This window comes from Pan paniscus, chromosome 3, assembly GCF_029289425.2.
Source record: "Pan paniscus chromosome 3, NHGRI_mPanPan1-v2.0_pri, whole genome shotgun sequence".
Lineage (NCBI taxonomy): Eukaryota > Metazoa > Chordata > Mammalia > Primates > Hominidae > Pan > Pan paniscus.
This window is the reverse complement of record NC_073252.2, coordinates 183,334,802-183,350,569: the sequence shown is the minus strand read 5'-3', so window position 1 is coordinate 183,350,569 and position 15,768 is coordinate 183,334,802. Positions and strand designations below refer to the sequence as shown.

The window sequence follows — 15,768 nt, the reverse complement described above, 5'->3', positions numbered from 1 at the left end:
GAAAATGGGCCGGGCACAGTGGCCCATGCCTGCAATCCCAGCACTTTGGGAGGCCGAGGCGGTCAGATCACTTGAGGTCAGGAGTTGGAGATCAGCCTGACCAACATGGTGAAACCCCAATCTCTGCTAAAATACAAAAAATTAGCCGGGCATGGTGGCGGGCGCCTGTAATCCCAGCTACTCGGTAGGCTGAGGCAAGAGAATTCTTAAACCCAGGAGGTGGGGGTTGCAGTGAGCCATGATCACACCACTGCACTCCAGCCCGGGTGACAGAGTGAGATTCCCTCTCAAAAAAAAAAAAAATAATAATAGAAATAAAAAAAGAAAACGGTGTACCATTCGATGTTCTCCCTTCTAGAGGTGTTTTCTGTAACCCATTTCAGACAGACCCTCACAGCAAGCTGTGGTGCACTTTCTGAAGCTCTTCCTACAGAAGGCCAATGCACTGAACCTGCCAGAGATAAAATAATCCTGTTGTCATTGAGACATTACCTTTTACACTATTCTGCTTTTTGAAATAACTTAGACAAATAATTTCACACAATAACAGCATAAACAAGTATAAACCCATTCACATTAACCAGGCATCCTTAGGGAAGATTCTAATGGCCTGAATGGACAATTCAATTACATATATGTTGATCATGTGTATTTTTCTAGTAAGCACTAGTACCTTACTTGCCCTCCCCTGATTAAACAAAAACTGAAGGTATAAAACCTGCCCAAATGGAAACCTATTTTTTCATAGAAAACATTGACAATTATATTTTCATGTTATTCTATCTCTGTTTCTAATGCATTTTTCTCATATTCATAACAGGGAGATCGAGTTATTCTTCTTAAAAGAGTTGATCAAAACTGGTATGAAGGTAAAATCCCAGGAACCAACAGACAAGGCATCTTCCCTGTTTCCTATGTGGAGGTCGTCAAGAAGAACACAAAAGGTGCTGAGGACTACCCTGACCCTCCAATACCCCACAGCTATTCTAGTGATAGGATTCACAGCTTGAGCTCAAATAAGGTAAGAACATACTCTATCATGTTAATGTAATATTGGAAGCTCCAAGTAAGATAATCGGTGTGTGATTTTAGGATATTAGATTAGAATATCATATCTATTGCAGAGAAAGAGATTTACATATTATGTTTCTACATGTGTGAGTGCCACATCAGTAAATATAAGTCAGTGCCACATCAGTAAATATAAGTCAATGTTTCTCAAATAGGTGCTGGCATAAAGATTTAATGATTAATTTTGCTCATTTCATTTTCAAGTTAAAATATCGAAAGAGAAAGAGAAAACGAGAGTATCATGAAGTCTCGTATGATATATATCTGTACTCCTGTGTACATAAATGTTTTCTGAAATAATTTTTTCCTAAAGCTTCATTTTTATATATGTAAATTTTATGTATATAATATAATCTTTATATATAAATAAATATAATCATATATTCATACATGTATATACAATTGTGATTTATAATTTGAAATATAAATATACACAACACAAAATACTATGTATATCTCAAAATAGTATATCACGAGAACACCGGGTTATTAGGTTGACAAATCTATACAAGTTTTTTATATGGAAAATGAGCTAGAGCAAAAATTTTTAACTAGAGTCTATAAGTCAAGATGTTTATTAGTTTAAATGAAAATGTTGTAGGTTATTGTAAGTCCTCAAGTTTGTTTTATCAGTTTTAGGACAGTTATATGCCAGTTCTACTGTTTCACCTGAGCGGGCTAAAGATGATTATCTTTCTCAATACGTAATTTAAAAGAGGCTTTGCTTCCTTAATTGGTGAATGTAAAAAGGCTATTTGACTGTCTGTACTCACAATGTGAAATTTTTTCTTATTTTTCTGCTGAATTATATTCTTTTTATGAATGGCATGTAAGGATCTTTTTTCTCATTAACTTCTAGGAATAAAACTTTAAATTGCCAATTACTTCCAAAATGTTTTAAGTACTTCCCAACATTCAAAAAATGTATTAAGTTGCCTAATTTATTAATTATTTTAATTGAGATCAAGGCTAGGACATGAAAAGCTAAACCATCTAGAGCTGGTAAAATAAAATCAACATATCAGATGTTACTAAAGTGTGAAGTCACTTCATGTTCCGATGAAAGAACTATTTCAAGGTAGCATCCCAGTGACCTAAACTACTTCTTGAAAATGAGCCTGAGAAGGATTTTATATGAGGAAATGATCTAAGAATCTGCCATCTTAAGAGAGGCATTTTTTTTTAGAAGGCTGGAGTCTTGGCATTTTATTTATTGTGATCCTCTTTGAAGACTGAGTTTCAGTTGCAAATAATTACCCTCAACCCTGTATTCATGGATAATATATGGAACAGTTTGGTACTATCCAATTTTGTTTGCTTGATTATAGAGTTTTCCAGAATCTTCTTAAGTATATTTACTTCATTACCAGAGCTTAGCATTTACAGATCAGCATCCTTCCTTCAGTATTTTCTATTGATAAAGAGAAAAGATAAGAATCTTCATGCATATATTTGTCTTATCCACCATTCAGTCATCTTTAAAGAACTATCACAGAAATTTCAAAGCAACTGTACCTTCAAATAAAATGTTGTAAGGAAGAAAAGCATGTATGTACAAAAGCTCATTAAACATCTAACAAATTCTTCCATATGTCCTAATTAACAATGGCAATATAATATTTTGATCCCAATGTTTTCATCTTTGATGTGAATACAATTTAACTGTAATTGAATATATTTTCAAGTTTTTAAAGTAATACCAGATTTTAAACAGAGGCATGTACAAATTTCACTAATAACCAGTTTTTTATTGCTCACTGCTGGGGAAAAAATATGTTGAGAAGCTTATGTCCATAATTAGAAAGAAATACTTAATGGTTTTATCCCAACTGGTAATCCATGCTGTGATGTCACAGGCTTAATGAAGAAAACTTCCCAGTAGTGACAACCATTTTTAGAAAGATAAACATAATGTATTTCTAAATGATGACATCCAAAATATACTAAACGCTACAGAACCTATTTTCTAACTGATATTTACAAACAGAGAACTCATTAATAATTTATGAATCACTCTGGTGACACATTTAAATCACATTTCTTGACATACTGTCTTTGTCTTAGGGGAGACTAAAATGTAAGTTGATTTTATTTCTGATATTTCTGCTTTTAGTGCATTAGAATCCAATTCTGATGCTTTTGGAAAACAAAATAATTGTATGGGTTTTGTATTATAGGTATAGGTTTGTGATATAGTTATACCAGGATGCTTCATTTGGCTTTCGGTATAAGCAAGTCCATCGTAAAACTAAGCAGTTTAACCTGCTGACATGTATTTCAGTGACTGTGGTGGTGACGGCACAGCGTAGTCGCAGCATCAGATAGCAGTGGTGATGGTGGCAGTAATGACAAGGGAATTCAAGATCTTTCTTTCTCATCTACATAATATTCCTGGCATAACAGAAGGTGAAAGTGGAAACCTGATGGTCTGAAATTATTATATATTTCACAGACTTTCCAAATCTAACTACTGAAAACTTCTGTGTTATGTAACAAGGGGTATAAACTAGAACTCTACCTAGTAAGGGAACTTCTGTAGACTGTTGAATGAGACTTGAGTGGTTTATATCTCATTGAAAACTCAGCATCTACAGGACTTAACAGGAGTGGCTGTCTACCTAGGCGCAAACCACACGTGCAGTCTCACTGTGTGTCAGCAGCTAAGCAGCCCAGGTCCTGAATCCTGTATTAAGATGCTCACATGAGTTTTGTGATATTTATGTCATCCCATGATAAGATGACTTTAAAAAAAAAAAGCTAAATAAATTTAATTAATACCCCACTCCTACTATAGGACACAGGAGTCAAAAGTTAAGTAGGAAATGCATCACCCACTCACACACACTAAGGCCCCAGGAGCAAGAGGGCTGCTTCCCTGTGTAAAGTGTTATCCTAAACAATCAGCTGGAAAGTGTATCTCCAGAATCTTTTTGGAGATTTTTTTCTTTCCAAATCAAAGACATCTACCTGGAGAGACCTAAAGTGAAAGGTCCCTTCTCAAGGCTTTTATGCACATAGCAGGTAGCATTTTCTCTAGTCCAGCAAGGGTAGATAAATGTATTCCAATGTTAGTAAGTGGCACTTCTGGAACTACATTTTTTAATTTCTAATTTTTATGGGTACATATGGGGTGTATATATTTATCACAACTACTTGTAATACCTTTGCATACAATTTCAAATGTATTGTTTCATTTACTATATCCAAAATACATCAGTAATACTACGTATGTAGAAGTATATTTTTACTTCAGAAGATTAAGCTTCATAACTCATACCTCCTCTGATTTACATAAATGTCAAGCTTTGAAAGAGAACGGGAGCTGAGGCAGAAGTTCTCCCTCCCATTAGCATCAAGTGAGCTTTCTATGTAAATATTTACTTTGGATTTTTTAAAACTTTGAAGCCATAATTATGTAAGCTCAGCTTCATTCTGATCATGGGTTCCTGTCTTTGAGACATAGTTTTCAGAACTTATTCACTTAGAAATTTGTTAACATATAATGATCTAAAATACTTTATTCATATGTTGTAATCACCTTGCAAACATAAGTGAGAAAATTGTCAGCGTTTAAAAGATTGGGCTATCCTGCAGGACAAGAGAACACTACACACATTCAGGAAATAAAATGACTTCACTATTGGTTTTCATTCTACATTAACATTTCTCTGGAGTCGTTTATACTCTACTAAGTCAGTATCTGGAAACCTGTAATATCTTTTCAACATAGTTTAAAGTAAGTAAGCATTAAATCTCTTAAGGGCCAGGCGCGGTGGCTCACACCTGTAACCCCAGCACTTTGGGAGGCTGAGGTGGGTGGGTCACGAGGTCAGGAGTTCAAGACCAGCCTGGCCAACATGGTGAAACCCATCTCAACTAAAAATATAAAAATTAGCTGTACTGGTGACATGCGCCTGTAGTCCCAGCTACTCGGGAGGATGAAGCAGGAAAATCGTTTGAACCTGGGAGGCAGAGGTTGCAGTGAGCCGAGATCACGCCACTGCACTCCAGCCTGGGTGCCACAGCGAGACTCTGTCTCAAAAAAATTTTTTTAAAAATTAAAAATAAATAAAAATAAATCTCTCAAGGTTTTACTGTCCTGGTAATCTCTATATCATCTTTATCTTGTTTGACATTTAAGACCCCTTCCAAAACTAGTACAGTTTCATTTGTGAAGTAACTTTTCTAATTAACATAAATGATTTTATGTATTTAAATTTCAGCAAAATACCTTCAAATCTAGATATCTTCTAAATGTCTTCAAATCTATGTTAAACATAAAATTATTTTCATATTCACCACCGCATCTTTTCTGCATTTCTCCATCGCTATGTTTTGATGCATTATTATTATTTTCTTAGTTTATTTTTTCTTAACTTCATAATCCGTGCTCATTTCCAAGTTGGCTTCCAGTGAACCAGCCCCTCCTCCCACCCACAAAGTCTCACCTGGCTCAGATAAAGGAGCTCTCCGGGGAACTGGCCAGAGCTGGTTGTCCCTGACAGCCTCATGTCTACCAGCAAACCCTTTGGCCCCAACACCACCTCCTTTCCTGGACGACTCCTTGGGTGAATTGGAGAAGCTTGGTGCTTTAACCTTGTCCGCTGACCAAGCCAAACCAACCATCCTAGAGGACACCATCCTGGAAATTAAGGAGGAACCTGCTGTCCTCCTCCCATTGTCCCCAGCGACTGCACCTGCCGAATCACCTTCCACTCACGCGGGTGTGGCCTCGGCTGCAGCCCAGCCTTACCATGCAGAGCCTCTTCAGGATCCCAGAACGACAACTCAAAGCAACTTTGCAGAGTTGAGAAAAATGAGAAGGGGCTTCTCAGACCCTAAGAAGGCACCAGAAGTCCTAGGGGATAATTTTGTGGCCTCTGCGTGCACCAGCGTGGGTTCCTTGCCTGTACCCCTTCCGGTCATTGGAGAGGAAGATGAGGGCATCTATGAGGGGATTGTGTCAGGCATCCAGAGAGGGCCGCCAGACCCTCAGGAAGGAGACGCCTGGTGGTGTGGCCACGATGGGTCAGAGGGCACCCCACACCTGCACATTGAAGAGGAGGAGGAGGAGGAGAAACCCAACTGCCTAAAACACCCCATAGCCACCCCCACAGATCCTAGGACCCCCAAGGAGGACAGCAATGCAGCAAAACCCAGTAATGAGGTATTTTAATTTTGTCTGATTATGGAAGAACTAACCGGCCTTACTATGATTAGCTATTACAGTTAATCATATTAATAAATACCTATTTTGACTAACAGGTTTTTTTAAACAAAAAACACAAATACTATATAAGATGGGGGTGGAGTGGGTGTATGAAAACACACCATATTTAATTAAATGATGTAAATATGTGATATAATTCCATTATCCCATTTTTCTTCAGGACCATAAACTTATATTTTAAAAGTCTTTGTAATTGATATAGTCTTTGTAATCTACCAATATTAATAATGATAGCTAATAGTGGAGCTCTTACTGAGTATCAGACACTATTCTAAAAACTCTACATCTTTAATCGTCAAAACCCAGTGAGGTGTGTGATATTATCATCCCCACTTTAGAGAAGAGGAAATTGATGCCCAGAAATTTGTCCTATTCCAGGATGAGAAACTGTACACCATACCTTTGACATAACGGCACTTTGCAAAAATAATAATGCTAATAATAAACAAAGACAACAGAAAAGAAAAACAGCACTTCTGTCCCCTTTCGATTTTCTAAAGAGGTCATTCTCTTCGTGTTGACTTCACATTGACTACTTAAGAACTGGGTATTGTATCTTCATGTTATGAAGAATCTTGAACAGTGGTTTTAATCAACAAAGGCAGAAAATATCCAGAAACTTTAGCTTGCAAACCTCTCTCTTAAAACAAAAAATGAGCCTGCAACGCCAGCACTTCCAGAGGCCGAGGCAGGCAGATCACCTGAGGTCAGGAGTTTGAGATCAGCCTGGCCAATATGGTGAAACCCCGTCACTACCAAAAATACAAAAACTAGCCAGGCGTGGTGGTGGGTGCCTACAATCCCAGCTACTCAGTAGGCTGAGGCAGGAGAATCACTTGAACCCGGGAGGAGGAGGTTGTAATGAGCTGAGATCGTGCGAGTGCACTCCAGCCTGGGTGACAGAGCGAGACTCCATCTCAAAAAAAAAAGAGAAACTTAAGGCCAGCCGCGGTGGCTTACGCCTGTAATCCAGCACTTTGGGAGCCCAAGGCTGGTGAATCATCTGAGGTCAGGAGTTCGAAACCAACCTGTCCAACATGGTAAAACCCCATCTCCACTAAAAATACAAAAATTAGTCAGGCATGGTGTTGGGTGCCTGTAATCCCAGCTACTCGGGAGGCTGAGGCAGGAGAACTGCTTCAAACCGGGAGGCGGAGGTTGCAGTGAACTGAAATTGTGCCATTGCACTCCGTTCTGGGCAAAAAGAGCAAAACTCCATTTCAAAAATAAAAAGAAACTTGATCCCACAAATGTACCCTGTGAATTAAGAAGCAAGTATAATTACTGGCAATTATAGAAATTATGAAATAACAGAAAGGATGGTTCATATTATGCTACTATCCAAGTCAAATTCTTTCATAGTTCCTGTATTTCAAAATAACCTGGCCATGCCTGCATTTGTGTAAAACAAACACCTTATTTAATAACAGATAGATAATTCATTGCAATGAGCCAAACGTGTCTCTACATCAATTATTTCAGTAACTAATGTTCCTTTCAATTCAATCAATCTGAAGGTGTGATTAGATGCGTGGCTTTGCTGACAGGCCGTGCTCTTTGTTGCAGACAGTACCCTAGGCCGGCTCATCCCAGCACCAGCTCACACCCTGCACGCGGGGCCACAGCTTCCCCAGCTTTGTGACATGCTGACTATAGTTGGCAACCTACTTTACACGCAAGTTACAGTCATTGCATGGTTTTAAATACTTTTTTCCTTCACGTTTAGAAGGAGCCATCATATAAATATATGATAAAATGATAGAATATAGGTGTTCCTATCTCCAGCCACCCCCATCCGAAAAATTAAACTGATCATACCATTGGGGATTTTGAATCAAATTCAAAAGAGGAAGTTAGTGGTTTCAAAGCAAAAAATTTGTCATAAATATAACTTCCCAAGGTTATTAGTAAGTTTAAAATGTTGGAAGTTGAGAGGATATTCTGTAAAGAGCATGTAACCTCATCCTGAGACAAGCATAATCACCTCTCGTCTTTCCTGGATATTTAAGCCGCCGTCATTTTCTTCGGGAGAGCAAGCAACCACACCCTTTCCCAGCCACCTGCTTTCCTCCCCTCCATTTCATTCTCTCTTCGCCTCTGTTTCTGACCTGGACTCTACACTTTCTCAGCCCTGCTCAACTCCTCTCCTCCCTAAATATTCTTATCAACAGGAGATCAATCCACCAAAATTAAAGGTAACTGCATCTTGAGTGTGGTTTATTGCATGTCTTCAATGAGCTTAATTAGTAAGATGTATGCATTCAGATTTGCGCCCTCTCACAAGACCTACGAAGTTACATAAATACTGATTGCTAACTTTTAACATCATGGGCGTGGCCTCTATCCAAACATTTAAAAGACATATTTGCATAGCAGCTATACCCAGATTGAGGAGAAAAACAAATTAAAATGTATATCATAATAAGAAGTAATGATGAGATTGTTTTCAGTTGGCCGTCAGCATGAGAAGCATCACATTTAAGGTATCTTAGCTCAGTGCCTGCCATTCTCCATCACCTCTCAGTGGACTCATTGTCTCCCGTCATTTCCCACCGATCGGCAGGTTCAGCAGAGCCTGGAGACAGGATGATCTTTGGCATTGACTGTCTTGAGCCTTGTTCTTCCACAAAAGTGACGTAAATTCATGAGGATGTGGGAAGGATCATCCTTTTGTAGCACTTCACAAAGCATCCATCTCTGAGACTTGCAGGCTGACAGTTCCGCTGGTATTTAACCTAAAGATACTATTTTTAAAAAATTATTTTAACAAAATTAATGACTGGCCTTGGAAAGAGATTTAATGACAACCACAGCATGAAATTAGTCCATCACTGAAATGTTTTCCTTCTATGTTCAGAATGATCCTAAAACATATTCCTTTGGAAAAAAGGTGACAGACTTCACATAATAGCTCACCCTCACATTCAGTCTTTTGAATGTGAAATGAGAGCCTCTGCACATAAGTAAAAATTTAGGGCTCTAATACAGCTAAGGTTCTGTATTAGGAAGTGCCATTTATACAATCTCAAAACCACTATCACCAAACCCATTCGCTGACATAGTCTATCTATGTGCTCCTGTTAGGCGTGAAAGGAACTTTGTAAAAAATGAAACACTTTAATTGCTTTTGCTCTTTGAGGTTTTTTTTCTTAGCTGGCAGAAAATAATTCGGAAATGTTTTAAATAATGCCACTTTATATGATGACTGAGGCTAAGAATTTCTCTTTTTTTCTCTTCTGTCTGTGGTTTTATTTTTAAGGCCAAGGTATTTATTTCTTGTCTTTTTTTTTTAACTTGTTCTTCAGTTTTTAAGCTTAGTCAATAAGAGGGAAACTAGCCTTAGAATCTGAGTTCTCTAATTTGGAAAGACGGAGGACGCACCATCGTAGCATCAGGACAAAGCCAGGATTTAAAAAGGTTTACTCTTCTGCAAGAACAAAATTCTTCTCGTATATTCTTTAAGTTTCAGTTGTTTGCAGAATGACATGAGAGAATGGAGGTATTCACAATAACTATGTTTTAAAAGAATATTTTAATGACCACATGAGATACTTCTGACTAACTCCAGCAAATCAAAGTGATTTTCTCTGTTTTATCTCCTATTTAGGAGGAAATCTCGATTTTTGAATCTCCCACTGAGTTTTTCTAAACCTTATAAATCTATTTCGTAGTCATTGAAAGAATATATTCACTGAAGTTATTTGTGCTTGTAAATTTAAGTACAAATTGAATCAACTCGTAATTTTAGGCCATTATAGTTTAATTCTGCATCTGACCCAGTTACAAACTGTGCCAATCTGAGTCCGAAGCCTTTTTATTTCTTCCATTTCAAGAATGCTGATGCTCATTGTAAAGAAAAGAAATAACCCAGCACTGAAAGCAAAGAGAAAATAAACTCTTAGTAATGTTTTAATGACATAGTATAGCACGCATGAAATCATTGTAATAACATTTTTATCAACCCCTATCAACCATTGTTTAGTTAACTCATGTTGTCAGTGCAATTTCATTCTTTAAAGTGTTTTCTAAGACAATGAAAATCTCCATAAAAGTAAATGCAATCCAAAATCTTCCATAAACGTAAAAGTTCCTACCACTTTATAGATTACAGATGACTGAAAGATACATAAATTATGTTTAATGTATAAATCTGAATCCAATATTTCCCCCAGTCTTTTGAGCATCTGCTTTTAAAATAATGATTTTTTCATAACAAAAAATAGTATAAATTGGCTGGGCACGGTGGCTCATGCCTGTAATCCCAGCACTTTGAGAGGCCAAGGTGGGCGGATCACAAGGTCAGGAGTTCAAGACCAGCCTGGCCAAGATGGTGAAACCCCGTCTCTACTAAAAATACAAAAATTAGCCGGACGTGGTGACAGGTGCCTGTAATCCCAGCTACTCGGAAGGCTGAGGCAGAGAATTGCTTGAACCCGGGAGGCAGAGGTTGCAGTGAGCCGAGACCGTGCCACTGCACTCCAGCCTGGCAACAGAGCGAGACTCCATCTCAAAAAAAATAGTATAAATCTCAGCTCCTCTATAAGCTGAGCCTCCATTTCCATTCGAGAGACTATTTTGCAAGAGACTTGCCGCATGTGGTCTCAAGTTGCAGCGGAAGCTCTGTGAGGAGAGTGAGAGGCTCTTTTTTAGGTTTCTTCCAAGTAACTCAGTGGTTGTGGTCCCACCAGGAAGTCTCGTCACCCTAAAGCAGTCCCATTAGAAGGGGATCCTTGGTGCACAGTTTTCAACATGAAATCAGGCCCTGATTTTTCCTAATATGTTCACATGCTTTTTCCAGCTGTTATTATCCACATCATTCTAAGAGCTAAATGGGGTTTTTTTTTTCTCTAAGAGCTCTGATATGCATTGAACCCCTGTATTAGTCAAGACTGGGATAAGCACAGTCCCAGAAAACTCAAAATAATTATAGCTTAAACAACGTAGAAATATATTGCTCTTACACATAAATGAAGGGTGTCCGGGACTGGTATGGTGGCTCTGCAGTCATCAGAGAACCCAGGAGTTTCCATCTGATGTTGGCTCATCGCCATCCTCAGAGAGAAGCTTCCGCTATGGGTCCCAGGTGGCAGCTCGAGTAGTTCCCTTCTCACACGAACCAGCAGGAAGGAGAAAAGATGGGAGATTACACCTTCTCCCTTGAAGGCCATGTCCCAGAATTGCATATATCCCCCCGGTCTCAGCTTATGACATGAGTACATCCAGCTACAAGTCAGGAAATGTGGTCTTTATCCAGAATGGCCATGTGCCTACCCAACAGCCTGGTCCCATTACTGAGGACCAAGAAGAGAATGGATGTGGAGAGCATCAAGCATCGTCTGCCATGACACTTAAGCAATGGTGCCAAACACATTTCATCCCGAGAGGCTGGGGATTTGAGGTCAATCATTACTGAGAATTAGGAAAACTTTTCTAAATGAGAGTTGAGAAAACCACATGCTTTTATTTAAGCGTGTTTTATTCCTCCTGAAGTTCTCTTAAGCCAGATCAAATACCAGGCAGTACACTGCCAGATCCTGTCCGCTATTGGAAGGAAAATAAAACCTACACAAAAGAAGGTCAGCTTACTCACTGTCATATGAAAGATCTTACTCTGAAAATAAAAAAAATAAAAATAAAAAAAAACCACCAAAACAGTCCAGCCCGCAGGTTGGCACTTCAGTAGTTCATCAAATTTCACCATGTTTCCCCCCAAAAAGGCCTTATTTTCTTCTTATGTGTTTGTTAGAAAATTTTGCCTCCAACAAATGTCTGATACAGTCCATGAAATTTGACAGGCATTAAGCCAAATTCTCCTCTATCTCACCTTGCATCCCTTCAATAAGATGAAAAAGCAGGGCAGGTTTGAGAGCATCTTGAACCCAATTGCTAAGCATTCTATGAAAGACATAACATTTCTTGGCTGGGCGCAGTGGCTGACACCTGTAATCCCAGCACTTTGGGAGCCCGAGGCAGGCAGATCACTTGAGGTCAGGAGTTCAAGACCAGCCTGACCAACATGGTGAAATCCTGTCTCTACTAAAAATACAAAAATTAGCTGGGCGTGGTGGCGGGTGCCTGTGATCCCAGCTACTCTGGAGGCTGAGACAAGAGAATCGCTTGAACCCGGGAGATGAAGGTTGCAGTGAGCCGAGACTGTGCCATTGCACTCCAGCCTGGGCGACAGAGCCAGACTCCGTCTCAAAAAAATAAAAAATAAAAAAAGACATAACATTTCTTATATGTTCTTGGCCTCTTCCCTATGCCAGCTTTCCTCTGTGAACCTTTTTCTGCTGTGCCTGTGGGTGCCATGTTAAGATGGCAGCTGGTGCCTGTGGTGTGGAAACTGTATAAGCAGCTGGAGAAGCTGTGGACCCTCCCTGCCCTGCTGTTGTGCAGGAGTTTGGCATGCTGTGTGTGCATGGAAAAAGCCAGCCAGGAAAGCTCCTCCTGAAGTCTGTGTGATGAAGATGAGAGCTAACTAACTTCTTGTACATTTTCCAGGCTGACCTAAAAAGCGAGATGTGTGTCCTGGGTAAGCCTCCTCGTAGCCCAGTGATGTCTAGGAGATTCTGCGGCTCGCCTGTCAGAGGGCTCAGCAGTTCCCACAGGGTAGGGTCAGCATGCCCCCACTTTGTGGCAGACATCCTGGCCACCTCCCCCTGCCCCCAGGGCTGGCTCTTCCTTCGTTGTCTTTGCTGTGAACTGGCCTTAAAGTAAGGCTGGAGACACCCTGGAGATGAAGTGACCACCTGGTGATGTGCTTCCCTTTTAGGTGTGTGTGAGGTTTCCAAACTCCACAAAGACATGGTCAGATTCTCTACTCTACAAATAAGAGTGTCGTGTGTTTTGTGGTCTACATCTGTCTCATGGTTCTACACTAAATCACTGCTTTCTAGTCACCGTTTCTCCTGCAAAGAAAAAACTGTTGCCAAGCATCTACAGTGCTGAACTCACACACTTCCGGTCATGTTTGCTTCTGTGTCATTCAATTTGGATTTTTTTTAAATCCATAATTCTTGTCTAACATCTTCTGTTTCTCTGGTGATGTGCACTACATCCTCTCAGTCTGCCTTTTGTCCCCATACTGCTGTCTGGATTCTATCCACTTCCTATTTCTTGCCAGCTCTGATTGAACTTAAAGGTCAAATTACTTTCCCTTAGCTACTTCGTTCTATAATATCTACAGTACTTTAAAATACATGGACTCTAAATGGTACTTACTATCAATTCTAAGGAATGCAGCCAAGGAGTTTGGAAATTTTCCTCTGGACATAAGTCAGGATTCCGTTCCTCGTTTCTGTTTTAATGGACCCTGATTCAACCTTAACTGGTCTATCGCATAGCCGTGCTTCTGCATTTCAAGAAGTTCTCAAGGGCTTGATTTCAAAGAAGTCTTCATTTTTTATTTCTAAAGAAAAGTAGATATTATTCTGCATTCATGCCACTTTGTGCTTTTTGCATTGCATAGGAAGACCTCATTTTGTTGCTGAGGCAGTTTTGTGTTGCCATAGAGACAAAAATGCCAATTTGTAGAGACTCTTAGACTCCCCCGAATGGCCTTCCGGAGCCAAAGCAAAAAATAAGCTGCTTTTGCAGTGAAGAGGACCCGTCTATAACCCTCCTGTGGGTCCACGAGATGGTATGCTTTGGTTCCCCTTAAGGTTTTTTTTTTATTTTTTGCCTGATTTTTACATTATGTATTTGTATGTCAGATTACGCGTGTGTTTGTGTGAGCCATAAATATTCTATTTTTTAGATTTATGCAAAGTTGTGTTTTACCTTCATAATTTAAGAAGGAAAAATAAGCCTCTAGAAACATAAACGTGGTGTTATTAGGAGAATTTCGTCAAATTCTGGTGGGCAAATATGACAACTAATATTTTATGAAAAAAATGATAAAAACACTTTAGCACTGCTTATATTGCTTTCAGAGTTTTTTTGCATTAGTGTTTAAAGTAACAGTCAATCCTTATTTAAGAATTATTTGATACTAAATATAGCTAATCCTCCAGAGATAACTGCAGAAGCTTTGATAAATTAGACGGCTTTTCAACAGACTGTAGCTGACTAAGATCGGAAAGTATATATTTTACTGATGTTACAGACTCCATGATGTTTCAAACCAGCTTCCTTATGAACAGCAACTTGTGATTGGTTCTGGCTTTGGAAATTAGCATGTGTTTAAAACTTGTCTCTTTTGTATCCGTTTTTGACAACATTAAAAAATAGCTACAGAAAAAAGCTTACATAGTCAGGGCTACAGAAAAAAATACATATTTAGGATACTATGAAAACTGCAGCATGCTTCATTGGATTTTTCTCTTGTTCTACTCTTAAGATTCATCAAGGAAATATAAGCATAATATAATTCTTGTTCAAAATGCCCAGCACAGTGATTGTAATGTGTCAGTTGAAAGCCATCTTTCTAGGTTCAGCTCGTGTAAGCCTCTCTGAATGTCACAGTGTATATTGTTCTATATTTATCTTAAAACTGCTAAGAAGTTAGGAGAAATGGAAATGCCTGCACAGATAGTCAAAATAGAAATGGACACGGACCAAAAATGCTGGTGGCTTACAAGGGATTCTTTCTCAAAAATTTAAAACGTGGGAAGGGAAGAACGTGGTTAGGAAAACAGATGACTGTCTATTCCACATCACTCTGTGGCCTTTAAAACAGGCTTTTAAAATTAATCCAGCCTTGGGAACTTGGATAAAAAGGGGCAGATAAAGCAGAAACAACTCTCAGCTTGTTGCTGCCATTGCTCACCACTAGGTGACGACAGAGTGCAGCTGCATTACAAATCTTTGCTTAAGCGACTTGCCATTTGAGTTACATCACCAAGGGCAAAGGGCGAAAGACAGTCTCCCCAGATAATCTATTTACATAACCTTATAGGACATTTGCACCTACCTCAGCGTCAAAATTAAGATGCTGATTTTAGCCAAGGTAGGCCAAGTAGTCCATCATAGTAATCTTCCATGCAATAGCGTGCACATCGAAATTACCATTTTGTTTCTTTTTCTGTTTGTTTTTTACCTATTTGTCACATTAAGAAATTATCCAGTATCTTTGGGTTTTGGTTTACTATCTGCAAAATGGAGTTGAATTGTAACCATTATTTTTTTTACGTGACCGAGACACATGAGAATTAACCAATCAATGTCAGCGTCCCAGCTCTCTGTGTAAAGCTGATGATGGACACCTTTACACAGCAGAGGAAATACATCTGTGGAAATGTGTATCCTTCATGGAATCCCTGAGGGGACCCGATTAACCCTCATCTTGTCCAACTCATTGATTTCAGAGATAGGGAAGCTGAGGCATCCCCAAGGTTATATGGTGCTTAACGCCCAAAACAGAAAGACGCAGATGAGCCGTCTTAGATAACTGTTCTTGCTACTCATTCCCTACTAGTCAAATGCCTTTAAAATAAACTACTTCAAGTACTGTAATTAGTCAGCTTTCC

The 15,768-nt window shown here is 39.1% G+C and overlaps 1 protein-coding gene and 1 long non-coding RNA gene across 27 annotated transcripts in view; one reads left to right on the top strand and one right to left on the bottom strand.

Moving 5' to 3' along the window:
- LOC103786948 (uncharacterized) overlaps positions 1–15,768 on the bottom strand; it is a 65,912-nt gene that overhangs the window by 20,193 nt on the left and 29,951 nt on the right. The window contains exon 4 of one of the 2 annotated variants that reach the window (XR_008625280.2): positions 11,273–11,404. The exons of the other annotated variant lie outside the window; for it this stretch is intronic. This is a non-coding gene — a long non-coding RNA (uncharacterized LOC103786948). Of the gene's footprint in view, positions 1–11,272; positions 11,405–15,768 lie in introns of those variants that run through there. 2 annotated transcript variants of the gene reach the window in all.
- SORBS2 (sorbin and SH3 domain containing 2) overlaps positions 1–15,768 on the top strand; it is a 373,741-nt gene that overhangs the window by 346,365 nt on the left and 11,608 nt on the right. For 17 of the 25 annotated variants that reach the window (XM_063604034.1, XM_055112089.2, XM_055112083.2 and 14 more), the window contains one exon: positions 821–1,021. In XM_063604034.1, the coding sequence (XP_063460104.1) occupies positions 821–1,021 (201 nt within the window). Of the gene's footprint in view, positions 1–820; positions 1,022–5,473; positions 6,239–12,802; positions 12,911–15,768 lie in introns of all 25 variants that reach the window. The other 8 variants (XM_055112071.2, XM_055112070.2, XM_055112073.2 and 5 more) reach the window with 1 other exon arrangement.